The sequence below is a fragment of the Seriola aureovittata genome, chromosome 21 (assembly GCF_021018895.1).
Source record: "Seriola aureovittata isolate HTS-2021-v1 ecotype China chromosome 21, ASM2101889v1, whole genome shotgun sequence".
Taxonomy (NCBI): Eukaryota; Metazoa; Chordata; class Actinopteri; order Carangiformes; family Carangidae; genus Seriola; species Seriola aureovittata.
Genome location: NC_079384.1, coordinates 6,191,516 through 6,208,010, shown reverse-complemented (window position 1 = coordinate 6,208,010; position 16,495 = coordinate 6,191,516). Strand labels below are relative to the sequence as shown.

General features: G+C 46.8%; 1 protein-coding gene across 3 annotated transcripts in view; it reads left to right on the top strand.

Moving 5' to 3' along the window:
• The window catches only part of bahcc1b (BAH domain and coiled-coil containing 1b), a 66,519-nt gene extending 50,713 nt beyond the window's left edge, over positions 1-15,806 (top strand). For all 3 annotated transcript variants that reach the window (XM_056365258.1, XM_056365257.1, XM_056365256.1), the window contains exons 14-28: positions 117-221; positions 2,599-2,677; positions 2,830-3,016; positions 3,115-3,282; positions 4,528-4,698; positions 5,156-5,400; positions 7,481-7,685; positions 7,893-8,010; positions 8,556-8,631; positions 8,740-8,848; positions 8,942-9,058; positions 9,145-9,282; positions 9,903-11,353; positions 12,271-12,507; positions 13,030-15,806. In XM_056365258.1, coding sequence (XP_056221233.1) covers positions 117-221; positions 2,599-2,677; positions 2,830-3,016; positions 3,115-3,282; positions 4,528-4,698; positions 5,156-5,400; positions 7,481-7,685; positions 7,893-8,010; positions 8,556-8,631; positions 8,740-8,848; positions 8,942-9,058; positions 9,145-9,282; positions 9,903-11,353; positions 12,271-12,507; positions 13,030-13,239 — 3,616 coding nt within the window. In that variant the 3' untranslated portion in view covers positions 13,240-15,806. The remainder of the gene's footprint in view (positions 1-116; positions 222-2,598; positions 2,678-2,829; positions 3,017-3,114; positions 3,283-4,527; positions 4,699-5,155; positions 5,401-7,480; positions 7,686-7,892; positions 8,011-8,555; positions 8,632-8,739; positions 8,849-8,941; positions 9,059-9,144; positions 9,283-9,902; positions 11,354-12,270; positions 12,508-13,029) is intronic.
• The last annotated feature ends 689 nt before the right edge of the window (positions 15,807-16,495 follow it).

The following is a 16,495-nucleotide window of genomic DNA, read 5'->3' as shown; positions in this document are numbered from 1 at the left end:
GATACAAGTTTCCTCCTGATTTCTCTTGCTGTCCTGACTGCGTCTTTGATCTCTCTCTCTCTCTCTCTCTCTCTCTATCTTCCTCCTCCTCCTCCTCCTTGTGTTCCTCTCTGCAGGAAAGAGGAGACGTCTCGTAGCCCTGCCCGCCGGGGGCCCGGTCGCCCCCGCAAGCGCAAGTCCACCCCCGGCCCAGCTGCTGCAGAGAGTTCCAAAAGACTCAGGTCAGTCCTCTGATATTGCGTCAGTATAATCAGCGTGATTGGCAAGCCTCGCTCATTCATCCTGATTTCTGTTTGTGTTTTTAGTGAAAGGCACGGTTGATTTTCAAGAAGTTCTTCTTCAGCTGAATTGATTCGAATGCTCTATAGCTGAGGATTTGCTTGATTGGGCACTGGAAGGAGCTGCTCACACACACACACACACACACACACTTACACGCGGTGGGTTATGTGATGGAAGCTGTAAGCTGGGTGTGATTTTAAATGCGAGAATGTAATGGAGATGAGGCCTTCATTAATCATCATTAATCACTTTTAATCATATTTATCACTTGCATTGATTATGTCCTGATTCAATGTGAACCTCCAGCATACATTAATACAGCTGGACAAAGTCGTGATGTACAGTTATTACAGTGATAAACGACTCAACACCACCCTCACCGGCTGCAACACACAACCACGCATTAGTTAACACTTTACACGCGCACGCATTCCTGCACATACGCACGAAGCTGGAAGACACACACTCACAGAGTCGGTGTTCAGCGTTCATCATGATAAATGTGTTTTCTCATGCTGCCCCACCTCTGTTAGCATGTGCACCCCTCGCCTTGATAAAATGATTAGTGAAACTCGAGGTTTGTCACGGTTACTATGATTAGAAGGCGCTAATGAAAATGACAATGAAAGGCTTTAGTCATACATGCCGTTGCAACACACACACACACACACACACACACACACACACACACAGAACTTGTTTAATTAGTAGAGCTGGACACGATGTGCGTGAGCAGCATTTCTGTTGTTATTAACAAGCGTTGCATCGTCTGTTTATACTTTCATCTTCTCGTGAGAGTTGTGCGGTGAAATGAAACGGTGTGAGAGTGAGAGAGTAACAACCTTTTGAAAGTGAACCAACGATTACTCTCGGTACACACTTGCACTGTATATGGACAACAACCACGCTGCTTTTTCTCTGAGAACCGGGTTCAAGTCCAACCCGTGGCCCTTTGCACCATATCATCCACTCTCCCTGACTTTCCTGTCTCTCTCTCACTCTTGCTATCAGAAATAAGGCAAAAAATAAGTTTAAAAAGTGCTGAAAATGGCTGGAACGCGCTTGTTATTCAGTGGTTTTAACTTCTAAAGTCACATTTGGGCAATAGGGCCACCGTAGGAAAAGGACTTCCAACAAAAGTTGGAGGCAGACTGTTTAAAATATCATTGCATGAGATTTCACTTAACTAGGACAAAGGGCCCCGCAGCCCAAACCATGAGTATGCAAGTAGTGAACACACACTTTTTGGGGAAATATCTAGTATGTATAGAAGTGCACATTCACAGTGACTGTGCAGTAGGTTAGGACGTGACATGGTGTAAACTGAGAGGCTTAGAAGCTCAGAGGGTCAGGCAGGGCGATTGCAACAGACAGAGGTGGTCCAAATCTTTCAGGTTTTTTTAGACAGATAGATCTCTTCCCTTTTTTCCCTCTCCTCTCTCCTCTCTCCTCCCTCCTCTCTCCTCTCTCCTCTCTCCTCCCTCCTCTCTCCTCCCTCCTCTCTCCTCTCCTGGGAGTGGAGATGCTGAGAGTCAAACCTTCCCTCTGTGGGAATATAGGATTCACCTGCCTCAGACATAGCTGCTAACAGAGTGTGTGTGTGTGTGTGTGTGTGTGTGTGTGTGTGTGTGTGTGTGTGTGTGTGTGTGTGTGTGTGTGTGTGTGTGTGTGTGTGTGTGTGTGTGTGTGTGTGTGTGTGTGTGTGTGTGTGTGTGTGTGTGTGCATGCTGGCTGCCTGTGGTGTGAGAGAGCATGCATACAATGAAGAGAGAGAGGAAGAGAGAGAGAGGAAGGGAGGAGTAGTGTTCAATAGAGGTTAGTGTTTATCGATTGAGCCCTGAAGCTCCGGTCAACGGACAGACTCCCCCGAGACTGCTTCATCTCTTTCTCTGTCTCTTTCCCCTCCCCCCTCAACCATTCTCCTCCTCCCTCGGCCTCTCTCTGTCTCTTCTCCTCTCTCCTTCACACCAGATAATTCTTATCCTTTCATGTGGTGATTCAGCAGAGTTTCATATTCACACGGTTGCTGAATATTTCTGTGTTTGCCGTTAAACTGCGCAGACGGCCGACAGAGCCTGTCTCTTACCTCATCAAAGTTATGAGAAAGAGAAGAAGAGTGGGAAGAGAGTGAGACAATGAATGAACCCAACAGAGAGGGAAGTGAAACTAGAGAGAAGAGAGCAGAGAGAGGCAGAGTTAGACAGAATATCATCCTCGAGAGAAAAGAAATGTGTGATCAGATTAATTCTGTAATCCGTTTTATGTATGATAATATCTTATTTAAGTGCGCCTCTGCTGTGCTTTTATGTTTTCCAGGGCTGGGCTGAATTTGCTGGAGGAAAAAGCCAGGAAGAAAATGTCCAATCATGCATTCAACAGCCTGAGTGCTGCACAGGTCAGTCCCTCTGCAGTCTCTCCTGGTTCATCCACACACACACACTGACAACCACTTCCTGCTGCTAATGTTTTTTTTCTCTTCTCTCCTGGATGTTTCAATTAGTGCAAAGAAATGAGTCAATAATTAGCTGTTCTGCTCCCCATCTACAGATGAAAGCTTGCTGTAAGCACAGAGGTCGGCCCAGCACCCTGAGCTCCAGGCTGGCCAGGCGGGTCACCCAGCTGAAGCAGAAGGCTGCGGCCCAGCGTGGTGCACCGTCAGCAGGCACGCTGCACTGCAGAGGGGACCCTGGAGCATCGGAGACGCCCAAGAGTCACTGCAGACAAGGAGGGAAAGGTGGGGGGGGGCAAAGGGAGCATACAAAGTTCACACACTCACTTGTTCTATAGGTTGCACTGCAAAACTAAACTCTACCCCTGCCGTTGATCCATCAGACCCTCGGCAGGATTGGGAAGCCGGTCAGACCATGAAGAGGAAGAGAGGTCGGAAGCCCAAAGTGTTGATGGGTGTGGACCTGAACAGAGCTCATCACAAGGACGGCTGGGCCTCTGAGAAACTGGAAGTTAGGGAAGAGAAGAGTGACAGCGAGAGCTCAGAGCACGGTGAGTTTCTGTGCAGGTCACACACATTTTCTCGATATTTCAAGCCGAACAAGGATCCTCCAGATGAGAACTTGGCTGCAAAGAACAAAGATGAACATTCAAAAGGCCGTTTATTTTTCATTTATTGTGAAAAAGAACGTTTCCAGTGAGTTATGAGTCAAGCAGTGTCGATTTGGCTGAAAGAGCATCGACCAGACATTGTGAGATTTCACTATGAGAGTATGAGAGTATGTCTGTGTGTGTGTGTTTGTGTGCATGTGTGTGTGTGCACATCAAGTGTCTGAGAGTGAGATGTCTGCCGTCATCGGGGGCCTCCTCTCACTTCCCAGCTCGTCTGTCACACCGTTAAAACCGTTAACGACTTGCCACAGGCATGCAACACAGCCACCCCTGCCCTCAACGCCGTACGGTAACGTGAGCCCGCTCTGGCCCCGGTCAGAATGTCACACCCCAGCCCTCCCCTCTCTCCTCCTCACCTCCCCAGCCTCGTGAAAATGCCCTCCTCGGAGGCCTTGGAGTTGAGGAGACACAATGACACTGCTCCTGACTTTTAAACGAATGCCTCACAGGAGAGGAAGGTCGAATATGAAATGAACAAAACTTCAGGAGAACGGTAGAATCTGACAGACCTCACGACCTTGATGGCATGGAGAAGTTGTGATTTAATGTGTGTACGTGTGTACGTGTGTACGTGTGTACGTGTGTACGTGTGTACGTGTGTACGTGTGTACGTGTGTGTGTGCGTGTGCGTGTGCGTGTGTGTGTGTGGCTGGGGCTAAGTGTTGACGAGAACGCCATGTAAGTGACAAGTGTGTCAGAGATGTGTCGACACCCGACACGACCCCCACAGTCAGTGACACACAGCTGCCAATAACACTCTGTGCGTGTGTGCGTGCGTGTGTGCGCGTGCATGCAGCGCTACATCTGTGCATGTGTGCCAACATTTGCTTCCTGTCACTGCAGCTAAGGAACAAGCAGTGCATTATTGTGCAGTCATTAAAGCAGGAATTAATCAGAGTTTGATCAAACATGCAGCCACTGCCAACACTTCTCTGTTTGCTCCTCTGTCTTTGTGTTTACGATTATGTGAGTTCCGCCACAGGCTTTTGAACTGAACTGTAGATGCTGGAGGAATATTGAAGGCTCACTGTCAATACATCCTGTCAAGTGGCTTTAGTTAGCAGTACTTACATTTAGATCACTTGAAGCTTTCTGACGGATCAAACTGATGTTGTGATTCCACAGAGGAGGAGGAGGACGGCAGCTACGACAGCGAAGATGGAGCCGGTGACACCAAGATTGGCTCATCCTCTAAAGAAACTCCTGCAAACCCTGCCGGGATTGCACCTTTTTCTTCACAGTCCTCCAAGCTCCAAACAAACCAGAAAGCCAGGAGTAAGAGACCAGGGCCAACTGGTGAGATTTTTATATGTATTTTTCATGTGTGCTGCTGTCAAATAAAACCTGTAACTGAACTCTACATTTGTTTTACTTTTCGAAATCAAAAGGGGGAAAAACTGTTGGTTTTGCTAAAGATACGGCTGATTTCAGGTTGGACATGCCAGGTTTCACCCAACAGTGACAGTGTTAACTCGTTTATGGGTATTATGGGTGATTTGTGTACAACTATAAGTGCTTTCTAGCAAATCTTGAATTTAAACTATGCGCGGGTGATGTGTTCACGGAGGAACAGACGTGTAGTGTTGATATGACGGCCAAGAAACTAGAGGGAGTCTTTGTTTATTTAACTCATCTAGAGCAATCTAATAAGCTCAGACTATTGTCAGATAACTGTTATGTGGCTTCCAAGAACTGGAAAAGACAAAAAAAAATGAAATTACTTCATTTTCATGTAACATCCCTTCAACCTCAGGCATGGGGGGCGTGCCCAGTATAGATCACAGGAGAGCACCGAGAAGGCCGAGCCTCGCCAGCTCAGAGAGGAGACGTCCAGACCACCAGGGGACTAAAAGAGCATCTCTGCCCAGCTGTGGCGTGTCATCTGTGGGCTGCAGATTTGGGAACGGCCGGGGGAACCACGGAGCTCTGACAGAAGCAAACAGGAGCAGCAAGGAAGCCGTGAAGAAGACCTCAGCAGGACAGGGCATTCTGGGCAAGGTGAGACATTACACTTGCCAGACATTACCGGTGTCGGCTGGTGACGTGTAACATTACGGTGAGACAGCAATATTCTGCTTTTGCCAGCGACAACTGTTTAAGTAAGTAAATTACCCCCTGACAGCAGTGATTTATGGCACTACTCCATCACCTCTCTGTTACACCCTCATCACTGGTATTTGCATCTTGCATTTCCTTCTCAACAGCTTCACCTGTGCACGTCTGTGAATTATCATGGGACCTAGACAGCATTGAAATACAGTGTTTCTTTCACATTTTTTATACTTTTTAAAAAAAAAAACCTTCTACAACTTCCTGAGCGTGATCCCTGTTGATCACGTTCAGGAAGTTGTTTTTCTGCTCTGAAGTTATAAAATCATTCACACATATTCTGCCAATTGGAGCTTAACTTGCGAAGAAAATGGACGATATTTGAAGTGGATGTCACCGTCAGGAAGCTGTGCAACTACATGCTCTTCCAAAGTTCAACATCCTTTTATAGGGGATAGGATCTATTTTCTGTCTCCTGCTCATTCACACAGAAGCACACGGGAACGGGAATTGATTCGGGAAAAGGTGAAATGCAATTGCCAATTTTACAAGTGTAACGGAAAGAGTGTAACAATATATTACTGCTGCCACAGAGTTGTAAGCAAGGTAATTACATTACTTTTGAAATGAGTTAATGAGCAGAGAGGGACACGCTGGTTTCTGTGTAACGAACCCAACAGTGGTCAGGAGAGGTTTTCGGTTCAGACAGCGGGTGACTGGAAATGTGAGAAAAGGAGGGAAGGTGACTCAGAGAAAGGTTACTCCCTTTGGCCTTGTGCTGAGAACGAGAGAAGCAGGGAGGAATTTGGAAAAGCCCTCGCCTCACGTTCACTCCTTCCTCGTTGAAGCGAGCCGCACCCTGACAGGAAGGTTGAAAATCCTGCAGATTAACGCTGACATTACCTACCAATGGCTGTAAATCTGGTACTTTTTCAAATATACCATTTGCTCTTGTTATAGGTGCGTGTTTGCATGCGTGCCTGCTGTGCTAACACACCACTGGGCCCGTTGTATTCATGCAGGCAGCCGTTGGCGAGACACCCGCATTCATTTTAATGAGAAATGCCCCGAGGTTGCTTTAGTCTTTGAGTCATCGTGAGGGAATGTCCAAAAACACATAACTCCAAACCAAACGCAGAAGTATAAAGATAATCATTGGCCATAACCTTACACACACCCATACATTCCTGCACATACACAAACACACACACGCACACACACACACACACACACACACACACACACACACACACACACACACACACACACACACACACAACACCACCACTAAAGGGAAATGATCACCCATGCCCTCTGGTGACGAAACTTCTGTCACTAAAATATATGGTCTCCTGATGTGGAAAACTCCAAGAGACAACACACACACACACACCCACACACACCCACAACACCCACACACACCCACACACAGCCACAACACACACACGCACACACACACACCCAAACACACACACAACATCTCTCTTGCATTGAATATTATGGTCTTTTCTTTAGAAAGCTTAGATACAAGCAGAAACCTGTTGGGTGAGCTGACTTTCCATCCTCTGTCATCAATCATCTTTGGATAGACTAGCTTAAACCGGTCTGGAGATGTGTGTGTGTGTGTGTGTGTGTGTGTGTGTGTGTGTGTGTGTGTGTGTGTGTCTGAACTGAGAATGTAAATTAGGGTTGAGGCTTCCTGCTGAAGTGTCCTTGAGCAAAACGCTAAAGTCTTACCAGGTCAAGAGCTGCAGTTATTACCGACTGCGACCTCTGAACTTCGAGTGAACGATGACAGCTGAGCGGAAAAAAATCCTGCAGACTTAATTGAGGTGTCGCATTACAAGAGGCGTTGGTGCCTGCGGTTGCTTTTCACTGATGGATTTACCACATCAGTCACATCAGACTGGAAAAGACATTCACTCACCTGCAGGTCCCGTTTACCACTGATTCGTTTGGGCGCATAATGAAATGATGCCATGTCCTGCCTTTTTCTGCCCACTGATGTCACATCCTGTTTCCCGCCCAGGCCAAGGGCCACGCGGTGAGCCGACTCCTGCAGAGCTTTGCGGCTGATGACGGCTTTCGCTTGGATGAGGAAAGCAGCTTCTCTGAGGGAGAGGAGGAGGAAGAGGAGGAGGAAGAAGAGGAGGAAGAAGAGGAGGAGGAGGAGGAGGAGGCAAAGGAGAAGAAGTCGATCCACCTTCCTCCCAACATGCCTTGCCGAATACCCGGTAGGCACAAACAGTGACACATCATTTATAATTACACACACACATGCAAGTTTTAAAATCGTGTTGGATCCTTTTCACACACACACACACACACACACACACACACACACACACACACACAGACCTCTGCCTCTTTGTCCCTCCTCATCACTTCACATAGCAATTATTCACCACACTCACAAATTATGTACCCCCCCCCCCCCGCAGCCCTGCCAAACTGTGTGCTGAGCAAAGAGATGCTGGTGGACGGGCTGAAGATCCTGATCTCTAAGGAGGACGAGCTGCTGTACGCCGCCTGCGTCCAAACTCTGGACCTGCCCGACATGTAAGACCCTGCTTCCCTGCTGTCGCTGCTGTCGCTGCTGTCGCTGCTGTCGCTGCACAGATGCAAAACCTATAAAAGAGCGCAGAGATTTCCACTAGGTTTTGTAGCAGAAAATGAGGCACTTCACCCACAGCAAATGTCACGTATGACCATTGTTTAAGCTGTCGATTAATCACAGGACCTGCTGTCTCAAAATCTTTAGTTCCGTACTAAAATGACATATTGCGACAAGACCCAAGTCTGATTTACAAGAGAGTTGAAAACTTAGCTTAGCGCTAGTTAAATGCCTGGCAGCTGTGAGAATCTTGACAAACAAGAAGTCTAGACGACTACAAAGCCAAGACACACAGCAGTGGCAGCCAACACAGCTGCCTGTAGAGTAACTGAGCACTCACGACAAAAACCTTGAAATCTCGCAGCAAGTTTGTGAGAGTAAATATGAAATTATAACTTACAAATTGAAATGGTGGTTTTGGTTTTTGAGCAATTTTTATTTTTTATTAATTTCCTTTTCTTTCCTTTTTCTTTTGGCTTTTCTTCTTTAGATTCAGTGTTGTCATCGAGGGGGAACGAGGGAATCGCCCCAGGATCTACTCGTTGGAGCAACTGCTACAGGAAGCTGTGAGTTTCAGCTTAGTATTTATTACAATCAGCAGTATTGTGGCAGCTGTGGGTCGTTTTAACTCAAACTCCACAAGAGTTACACAGTTTATTTTCTGTTTTTTCCAGGTGTTAGACGTGCGGCCCCAGACTGAGGCCATCCTGACCGCAGGGACGCGAGTTTGTGCCTACTGGAGCGAGCGCTCTCGCTGTCTTTACCCCGGATATGTCCACCGAGGTGCGCGACATGCACCGACCACCTCACTCTTTGCACGCACGCACATTCACACGCACACACAGCTCATATCCTCCTCTCTGTGCTGTGCTTCAGGAGGTCCGGGTGAGGCGGAGAAGGAGGGCAGTGTGATGGTGGAGTTTGATGACGGAGACAGAGGAAGGATCTCCCTCGCAAACATCAGACTCCTGCCCCCCGGATACCAGATCCGCTGTGAGTGTGTAGTAAATGTAGTGCATGCTAAACAAAGGAATGAATGAATAAATGAATGCCACCATTAAACAACTCTTCTCTGTCAGGTGCGGAACCCTCTCCCGCCCTTCTGATCTCACCCGGTCGCCGCGGTCGACGAGGGTCCACGCAGGAGAAGAAAGATACACCTACAGAAAAACCAGCCAATGAGGAGCAAGCAGGGAGGCCCCAGGAGAAACGACCAGGTGAGGGGGAGGACACAACATTTAATCATTTTTTATCAGCTATTACACAGTCTTTGGTTTATGACCTGTCTGAGGAATCCAGTGAACATCACTCCTTTGATGTGTTGTCTGTGTCGCACTGGTCTAACTAGTTAATACATTACATATACGCGCAGACGCAGAACTCTTCAGGCCAAAATTCCCACAAACAACAACTCGCTCACAGTTCCACCTGTCGACCAATTATTATCAGATGCCTCTGAGTCAGAGTTGCATAAACCGAAAGCCTCGTAAATTAAACTTCCTTGTTTGCTGCCTGTCATTTGTTCCCATATGACTACATGATTAATTATGGTTTAATGAAGTGTCAACCGTGTGCTCTTTGAAGTTAAGCAACATACATGTAACTGATCACAAAGTCAGGGTGACAGTTGGGCTTGGGGGGGAGAGACAGGTTTACCAGGTTTGTTGCAGTGTGAGTAATGTATGTGTCGAAATGTACCTGGCCAGGGGAAGATCAAGGAGATAAAGATATTAAGTTTCCCCAAAGCTCTTAGTTCTACAATTAATCTCAGTATGGTCCTGAGACCTGTCACTTCATATTGATTATAACTCCTCTCTGTTGCTGGCTCCTTTTTCAGTTGGCAGACCGAAGAAAATCCACTCAGTGCCTAAGACCGCCAGCGCGCCGACATCAGTAACAGACACTGTAACCAAAAGCACCACTTCCTTGTTGAACTGGTCTGTGCCTAGGAAGAGGCCGCCGGTTGACTTCTTCCTCTTCAACGGGACGTCCCGTAAGACCCAGAGGAGAATACGAGAGCGGGATTTGGGTTTTTTTCATCGGCCCGCCTCCCACCCTCTTGCAACTCCGACCCCCATCAAAGGCATCTTTGGCTCTCCTTTTGTAGTCGACTCATTCAGTAGCATCGCCAACGGCTACTCCACCTTCGGAAGCGGTGGAAGCTCCGGAGCCGGGCGACCCGTCACCTCAGTTGCTTCCATGGGTCTCCGGGACTCCTCGTCCTCCTCTTCCTCCTCAGCTGTCACCATGGCAATGGCAGCTGGGAACAGGAAGCCAGTGAGCGAACGGGACAGGAAACAGTTCCTGGTGAAGCTTGACCATGAAGGAGTGACATCTCCTAAAACAAAGAACAGCAAGGCCTTGCTTCGACTCGGAGGGAGCGGAGGGAGAGTGGGAAAGAGCCTCGCCTCTGCAGGAGCACCACTACGATACATCCACCCGTCCCTCCTGGTGAAGGATGGCAAGAAGGGAGGAGGGGAAAGAGACGGTGCTGGGGCCCGGTCTGAGGCTCTTCTAAAGGGCGCTCCACCTCTAAGAAAGGATCTTCTGTCAGCTGGTCTCGGAGTCCAAGGTGGGGATTACAGTTTGGACTACCCGAGCGACTGCCCCAGCTCCTACTCTGAGCTGGATGAGGATGATGAGGATGAAGGTCAAGATGCTGACGCACGTAGTGCGGGAGTCCCGCCTCACCGCGGTGGTCGTTTTCCCTCTCGTCTCTCCGTCTGCTTCACGTCATCTTCTTCTTCCTCTTCCTCTTCCGGTTCCATCTCGTCCTCGTCCCTCTGCTCCTCCGACAACGATTCCTCCTACTCCTCTGATGAAGAGTCGTCCTCTGTGCTGCTGCGCCGTGCACTGCTCCAGCAGGACAAACACAAGCACAGGCAGAACATGACCTCCGACCTCCTAAACCCTGACCCTACCACCTCCAACTCCTCTCCCTCTGCCTCTGCCTCAGCCCCTGCTCACGGCTACGTGGCTAAAGCCAGCATGGCCGTCTCGGGGTCAAAGGTGAGGGCTGACAGAGCAGAAGACAGGAAGGAGTTCATGTCCAAAGGAAGTATGGTGGCTAACAGTAGCACAGCTAAGACCCAGCTAAAGAGGAAGGACGGGGTTCCTAACAGCCACCATCAGAGCCAAAACAGTCCTGTGAGCCAGCAGCCGAAACCTTCCTCCAAGGACCCGGCAACAGCTAAGAGGCAGAGGATGTCTTCACCTGAGCCTCTGCCCAACATGGCTCCCCTGCTGCCTGGACGCCAGCTGTGGAAATGGTCCGGCAACCCCACACAGGTAAGAACACATTTGGATTGTATTTGTATTTTAATATGTTCTTTCTTTGTTGTTGAATAATCTCTGAATTTGTTGTTTTTCCCAAATCTTTCTTCTTTTTGAGTCTGTGCTGCAGAACAGCTGTAATGTCTCATTACTACATCCCATTACATTACACACAGTTTTTTCTCATGATCACACTTTACGATTGTCTTGGTGTCTGTAACCTACTTAAAGTCACAGCTTCAGTAGGCGGCTGATTGTTGTGGCGGTGTCTGCTGTGTCACACCTTGATTACATACAGTAAATGCAACGACTGCTTATTCTGACTCAGGCTCTGCACACATTGGCACCGCTATCAGCCTTACTCGGTGTGGTTAATCTCAGAGTTTGTTATCCTGATTATTAAGTCACGATCCTGAGATAACAGAACAAAACGGCTTGAGCAACCTCTGCCGCTCTCGGCTTCCATGCAGTTTGCTTTATAAACACGACTGCATCCTTTTTAAGTGTGTACATGCCCCAACAAATCAGAAGGGGAAACACAAATGTAGGTGTGTTATCCAGGTTATGGTTACTGTTATCACAACTCATAGGTGAGTTTCAGTGGTATTGCCTCATCAGGTTAAAAGTGAATTACCGATGTGCTCTTGTAACTCAATCGTAACCCAGTCGGTGTTTGGCACTGAACACTTAAAAAAAGAAGAAGAAGAAAAGAAAAAAAAAAAAATTGAACTACCATATTTTTTGGCGAGAAGCATTTTTTTGGATTCGAAATGGAAAAACATATTAAATCCTCCTATATTGTGGTAGACTGGGTTTAGCAAAACAAACAAAAACCCAAATTAATTTCTGAAATGAGGCTGGTGGTGAAATAAGCCGTCCACACTGAATAAATTGACTGAGGGTGCTGATTTTATTCTCTCTCTCTCTGACAGAGGAGAGGTCTGAAGGGCAAAGCCCGCAAGCTTTTTTACAAGGCCATTGTGCGGGGCAAGGAGACGGTGCGTGTCGGGGACTGTGCTGTGTTCCTGTCACCTGGCCGGCCACAGCTGCCCTACGTGGGCAGAGTGGAGAGCCTCTGGGAGTCGTGGAGCTCCAGCATGGTGGTCAGGGTCAAGTGGTTCTACCACCCGGAGGAGACTCGCCTGGGGAAGCGACACCGCGATGGCAAGGTAAAGCCCGAGGAGTGCGAGTAGAATTTCTAAAACGGGAAAATGGTCAAAGTTAACAGTCTGCGTCATCCTCATATAAATATATTACCAGTGTGCTTCTTTTTACTCTCTATTCTCATCTGATGTGAGTGGTACTTCCGTTTAGATCATCAAACTGGCTCTAAATACTCATTCTAGGGCGGGTCACTCCTTCCTACTTTCTACTTCCTTTTTCCTGCTGCACAGGAAATCATGCATTTTGCATTTCAGGCAATTAGCAATATTTGATTTTGTTTGGAATAAAGAGAAAAAGAGCTGGGTACTTAGCATGAATATTAACATCCAGCAAGGCTGAAAAAACATAAAAAATCAGCAGAAACTCAAACCCACAGTTTGCGTGGGAGTGAAAACAGCACCATAGAAATACCAAACAAAAACTTGCTGCTTGATGCTTTTATTAAGAAAAATTGTAAATGCAACGTTTTGATTGTCGCATACATTATCCTGTTGATTTGTCAACCATTGTTCTCGACTCTACCGTAGAACGCCTTGTACCAGTCGAGCCACGAGGATGAGAATGACGTGCAGACCATCTCCCATCGCTGCCAGGTGGTCAGCAGGGCAGAGTACGATCACCTGATGCGCGAGCGCAAGCTGGGCAACGCGGCAAACGACCTGTTCTACCTGGCCGGAACCTACGAACCAACCACAGGCCAGCTGATCAGCGCAGACGGCTTGGCCATCGTGTCCTAGCACCGGCAGCTAGAGAGAAATCTAAATACTGACCTGAGCTCTGGAGTTGACGGCCTTCAGGATGGTCCTCCAGAGCGGAGCAGGGGGCAGACGGAGACCGAGACAAGAGTTTAGGCTCTGCGTACTGATCTGTCCCCTGTAAGAGGAGGAGCTAGCCCACTGGATAAAGCCCAGCAGTACTGGCACTTAAGAGGAGTCTGGTTCGTTCTGGGGAGAAGTCTGATCCGTGTCAGATTCAACCTGTTTCCCAGATGTGGACTGTGGCTCCTTGTTGCAGCGAGAGTCTGCAGCTCGTCTCCGTGGCTGCAAGAGAAGAGCGTCTCACCACCGCGACAAACGAACAGGACCCGTGGACATGAGCACTTTGGAGTACAGTGGCTTGGATATGCGATGGAGAGGCGGCTGGCAGACTTGGCTTTCTGAGACAAAGACAGAGAGCAGAGAGTACGGAGGGGAGAGACTTACTGTAAACCACACTGGTTTGGATGGTTTTAATGGTCTAATACTGGTAGTTTGACGTTGACGACAGATCCCCAACAGGACCAAAAAACACTGTAGTTCGGACTTGTGTGTAAATGTGTGTGTGTGTGTGTGTGTGTGTGTGTGTGTGTGTTTGCAGAGTGGCTGCGATGACCCTGTTCAGCATTTAATGAGCTCTAAGTAAATAGTGCTTTAGCGTGCGTGTGTTTGTATTGTATGAGTGTGTGTGCGTGTGTGTGGTCATGCACGTGTACGCCTGTGCTCATCAAGCAAAGATGACGTCATGACACACCGTCGGTATGTCTCTAACACTCTGAATATTAATCTATTCAGTACTTAACGTGCGCTTTTTCAGTCCTCGCGACGGAAACACACGACAAATTTTTTTTTTTTCCTCCTGTCAAGCCATACACGTCAATACCTCTCTCGTATCCTCCTATTCAGGTGCGAAGACACATGTACAGGTAGTTGGATTGTTTATTTGAACTGTGCGTGCATGTTGGTGTGCGTGCATAAGTGTGCATGGGCAAGCGTGTGTGCTTTGTACAGCATTATGTATAAAATTACATGTTGTAAATAGTATACATATATATTTGTTCTTTTTTTTGTTGTTTTCTTTTGCAGAGAAGAATATTTTATTTAGATTTTTTTAGGGTGTGTGTGGGTGGGTTGTGGGGGGGCGGGGCGGGGGGGGTCTGGCAGAGGGAGGAGGTTGGGTTAAGTTTCCTCCTCTCTCGATGCACTGAACAGGATTGGAGGCTTGGACTTGTACAACTGTTGTGAAGACTTTGTGGTTGTAAGCCCTGCTTTAGGGATGAATACGTAGAAAGGGTGTTTGGGAAATGTTGTTTTTATAAGGAAATCAGAAAAAGGCTCTTTTTAAATGTGTCAAAAATGTCTTTTTTTTTTTTTTATTTTGCTCTGTTGAGTTAAGAATGTGCATTTCCTGTTGGGAGCTTTTTTTTTTCACAAATACTGGAAAAGAAACTGAGTTTCTGCTGTTCTCTGATCCTTAAAGAATCTAGTTCTTCTTTATCTATTTTAGCCTGTATTCCTATATAAAATGTAGATATTTATCTGGCATCAAAACGAAACATACCAAAGCACCTGTGAGTTTACGCTTCAGCGCATCAGAAGAAAACAATTTTATGAAAAAGACAAAAAAAAAAAGACGTTCAATCAAATCTGAATCCGGGACCCCTGCAATCACCGAGGTATTTGAAGTAGAGTTCCTCTCGTTGTCTGCTCGCGCTCACCCAGCGTTGCTATGACAGCCTCCGAGAAACGTTGCAGCAACATTGTCTGCGCGCTGCCCAGCTGATGCACTTGAGGTCTCTATGGCAACCAGAATGGCATCACGTGACTGTGAAGGACAATCAGAGCCAATCAATGGGACAATGGTGAGAGACAAAAAAAAAAAGAAAAAAGAAAAAACAAGATAAGGATCAAATCACAAATTATGCTTCTTGTCACTTTTATTCCTGCTTTGCCAAAAATGTCTGTGTGTGTGTGTGTGTGTGTGTGTGTGTGTGTGTGTGTGTGTTTTACACGTTTGCTTGTTTTCCTTGTTTACCATTGTCTAACTGTTTATGCAAGCCTGTGATGACTGTTTGTTGTCAGTGTATAGGATGTACAGGGGGGAAGAACATGAATGCCTTTTTCTTTTCTAGGACATTGACTGACTTTTAACAACGATGTTGCTGTTACACTGCAAAGCAAAAGCTTTAAAAGGAATCTAATGTGAAACTCAATTTTTTTGAAATATTACTTTATGGGTCTTTAATTGAATTATTTTTTAAAAGCTGTATTTTCTTTAAGAAACACTGGATTCAGTTCTAACCATCACCTTTTGACAGAAACGACATTGTTTTTTTTTGTTTTGTTTTTTAGACCCACTGGAACCTGCTTTGTACGGTCGAGATAGCCTACTAAAATATATTATGTAATTTCAGTCATTCTTTGGAAATATGACTTAAATATTTCCTCATGTACAAAAAGAAAAAATTATTTATCTTAATTTTATTGCCTTTTTGTGTTTCATTAAAAAAAAAAAAAGATTCTTACAAAATAAAACATGACGATCATGATGTCTTTTTTTTTTTTTTTTTGCCCTTTCCTGCTGGGTGTGAGTCTTCTGAATGCCGCCTTGTGTTCATCAATGCCGATCATTTGTCTGCTGTAAGAAAGTGGACCGCAGAAGAAAGCGTGGAAAGAATGAGAAGGGAGGAAAAACACGAGAGGGGGAAGCAATTTGAAACTGTAGCTGTGGCCGATAGGAGGGGAAGAACAGGGAGAGAATGGGAAACTGTATCTCGCAGAGTTTCATGAGAGACGACGGGCGAGATAAAGTCTCCTCGGGCTGTGCAGGTGACTCAGGTATTCAGAATAATAAAAACGGAACAGCACCATTAAGAGAACAAAGCGAGGGGATCAGCTTTCGGGATGCAAATACCTCAAATCCTCACCTGTGACTGTCTCTGGATACATGCGTGTAATACATAAATGTTCATGTGGCACATGCTCGACCTGTGTGTACACACCGATATAAGCCCACAGTGTGTGAATGCAATCCTGCACTTCTAGGAGTTTACTGTGTGTGTGTGTGTGTGTGTGTGTGTGTGTGTGTGTGTGTGTGTGTGTGTGTGTGTGTGTGTGTGTGTGTGTGTGTGTGTGTGTGTGTGTGTGTGTGTGTGTGTGTGTGTGTGTGTGTGTGTGTGTGTGTGTGTGTGTGTGTGTGGGGTAATGGGAGAGCTGGGAAGAACAGTTGAGATTATCC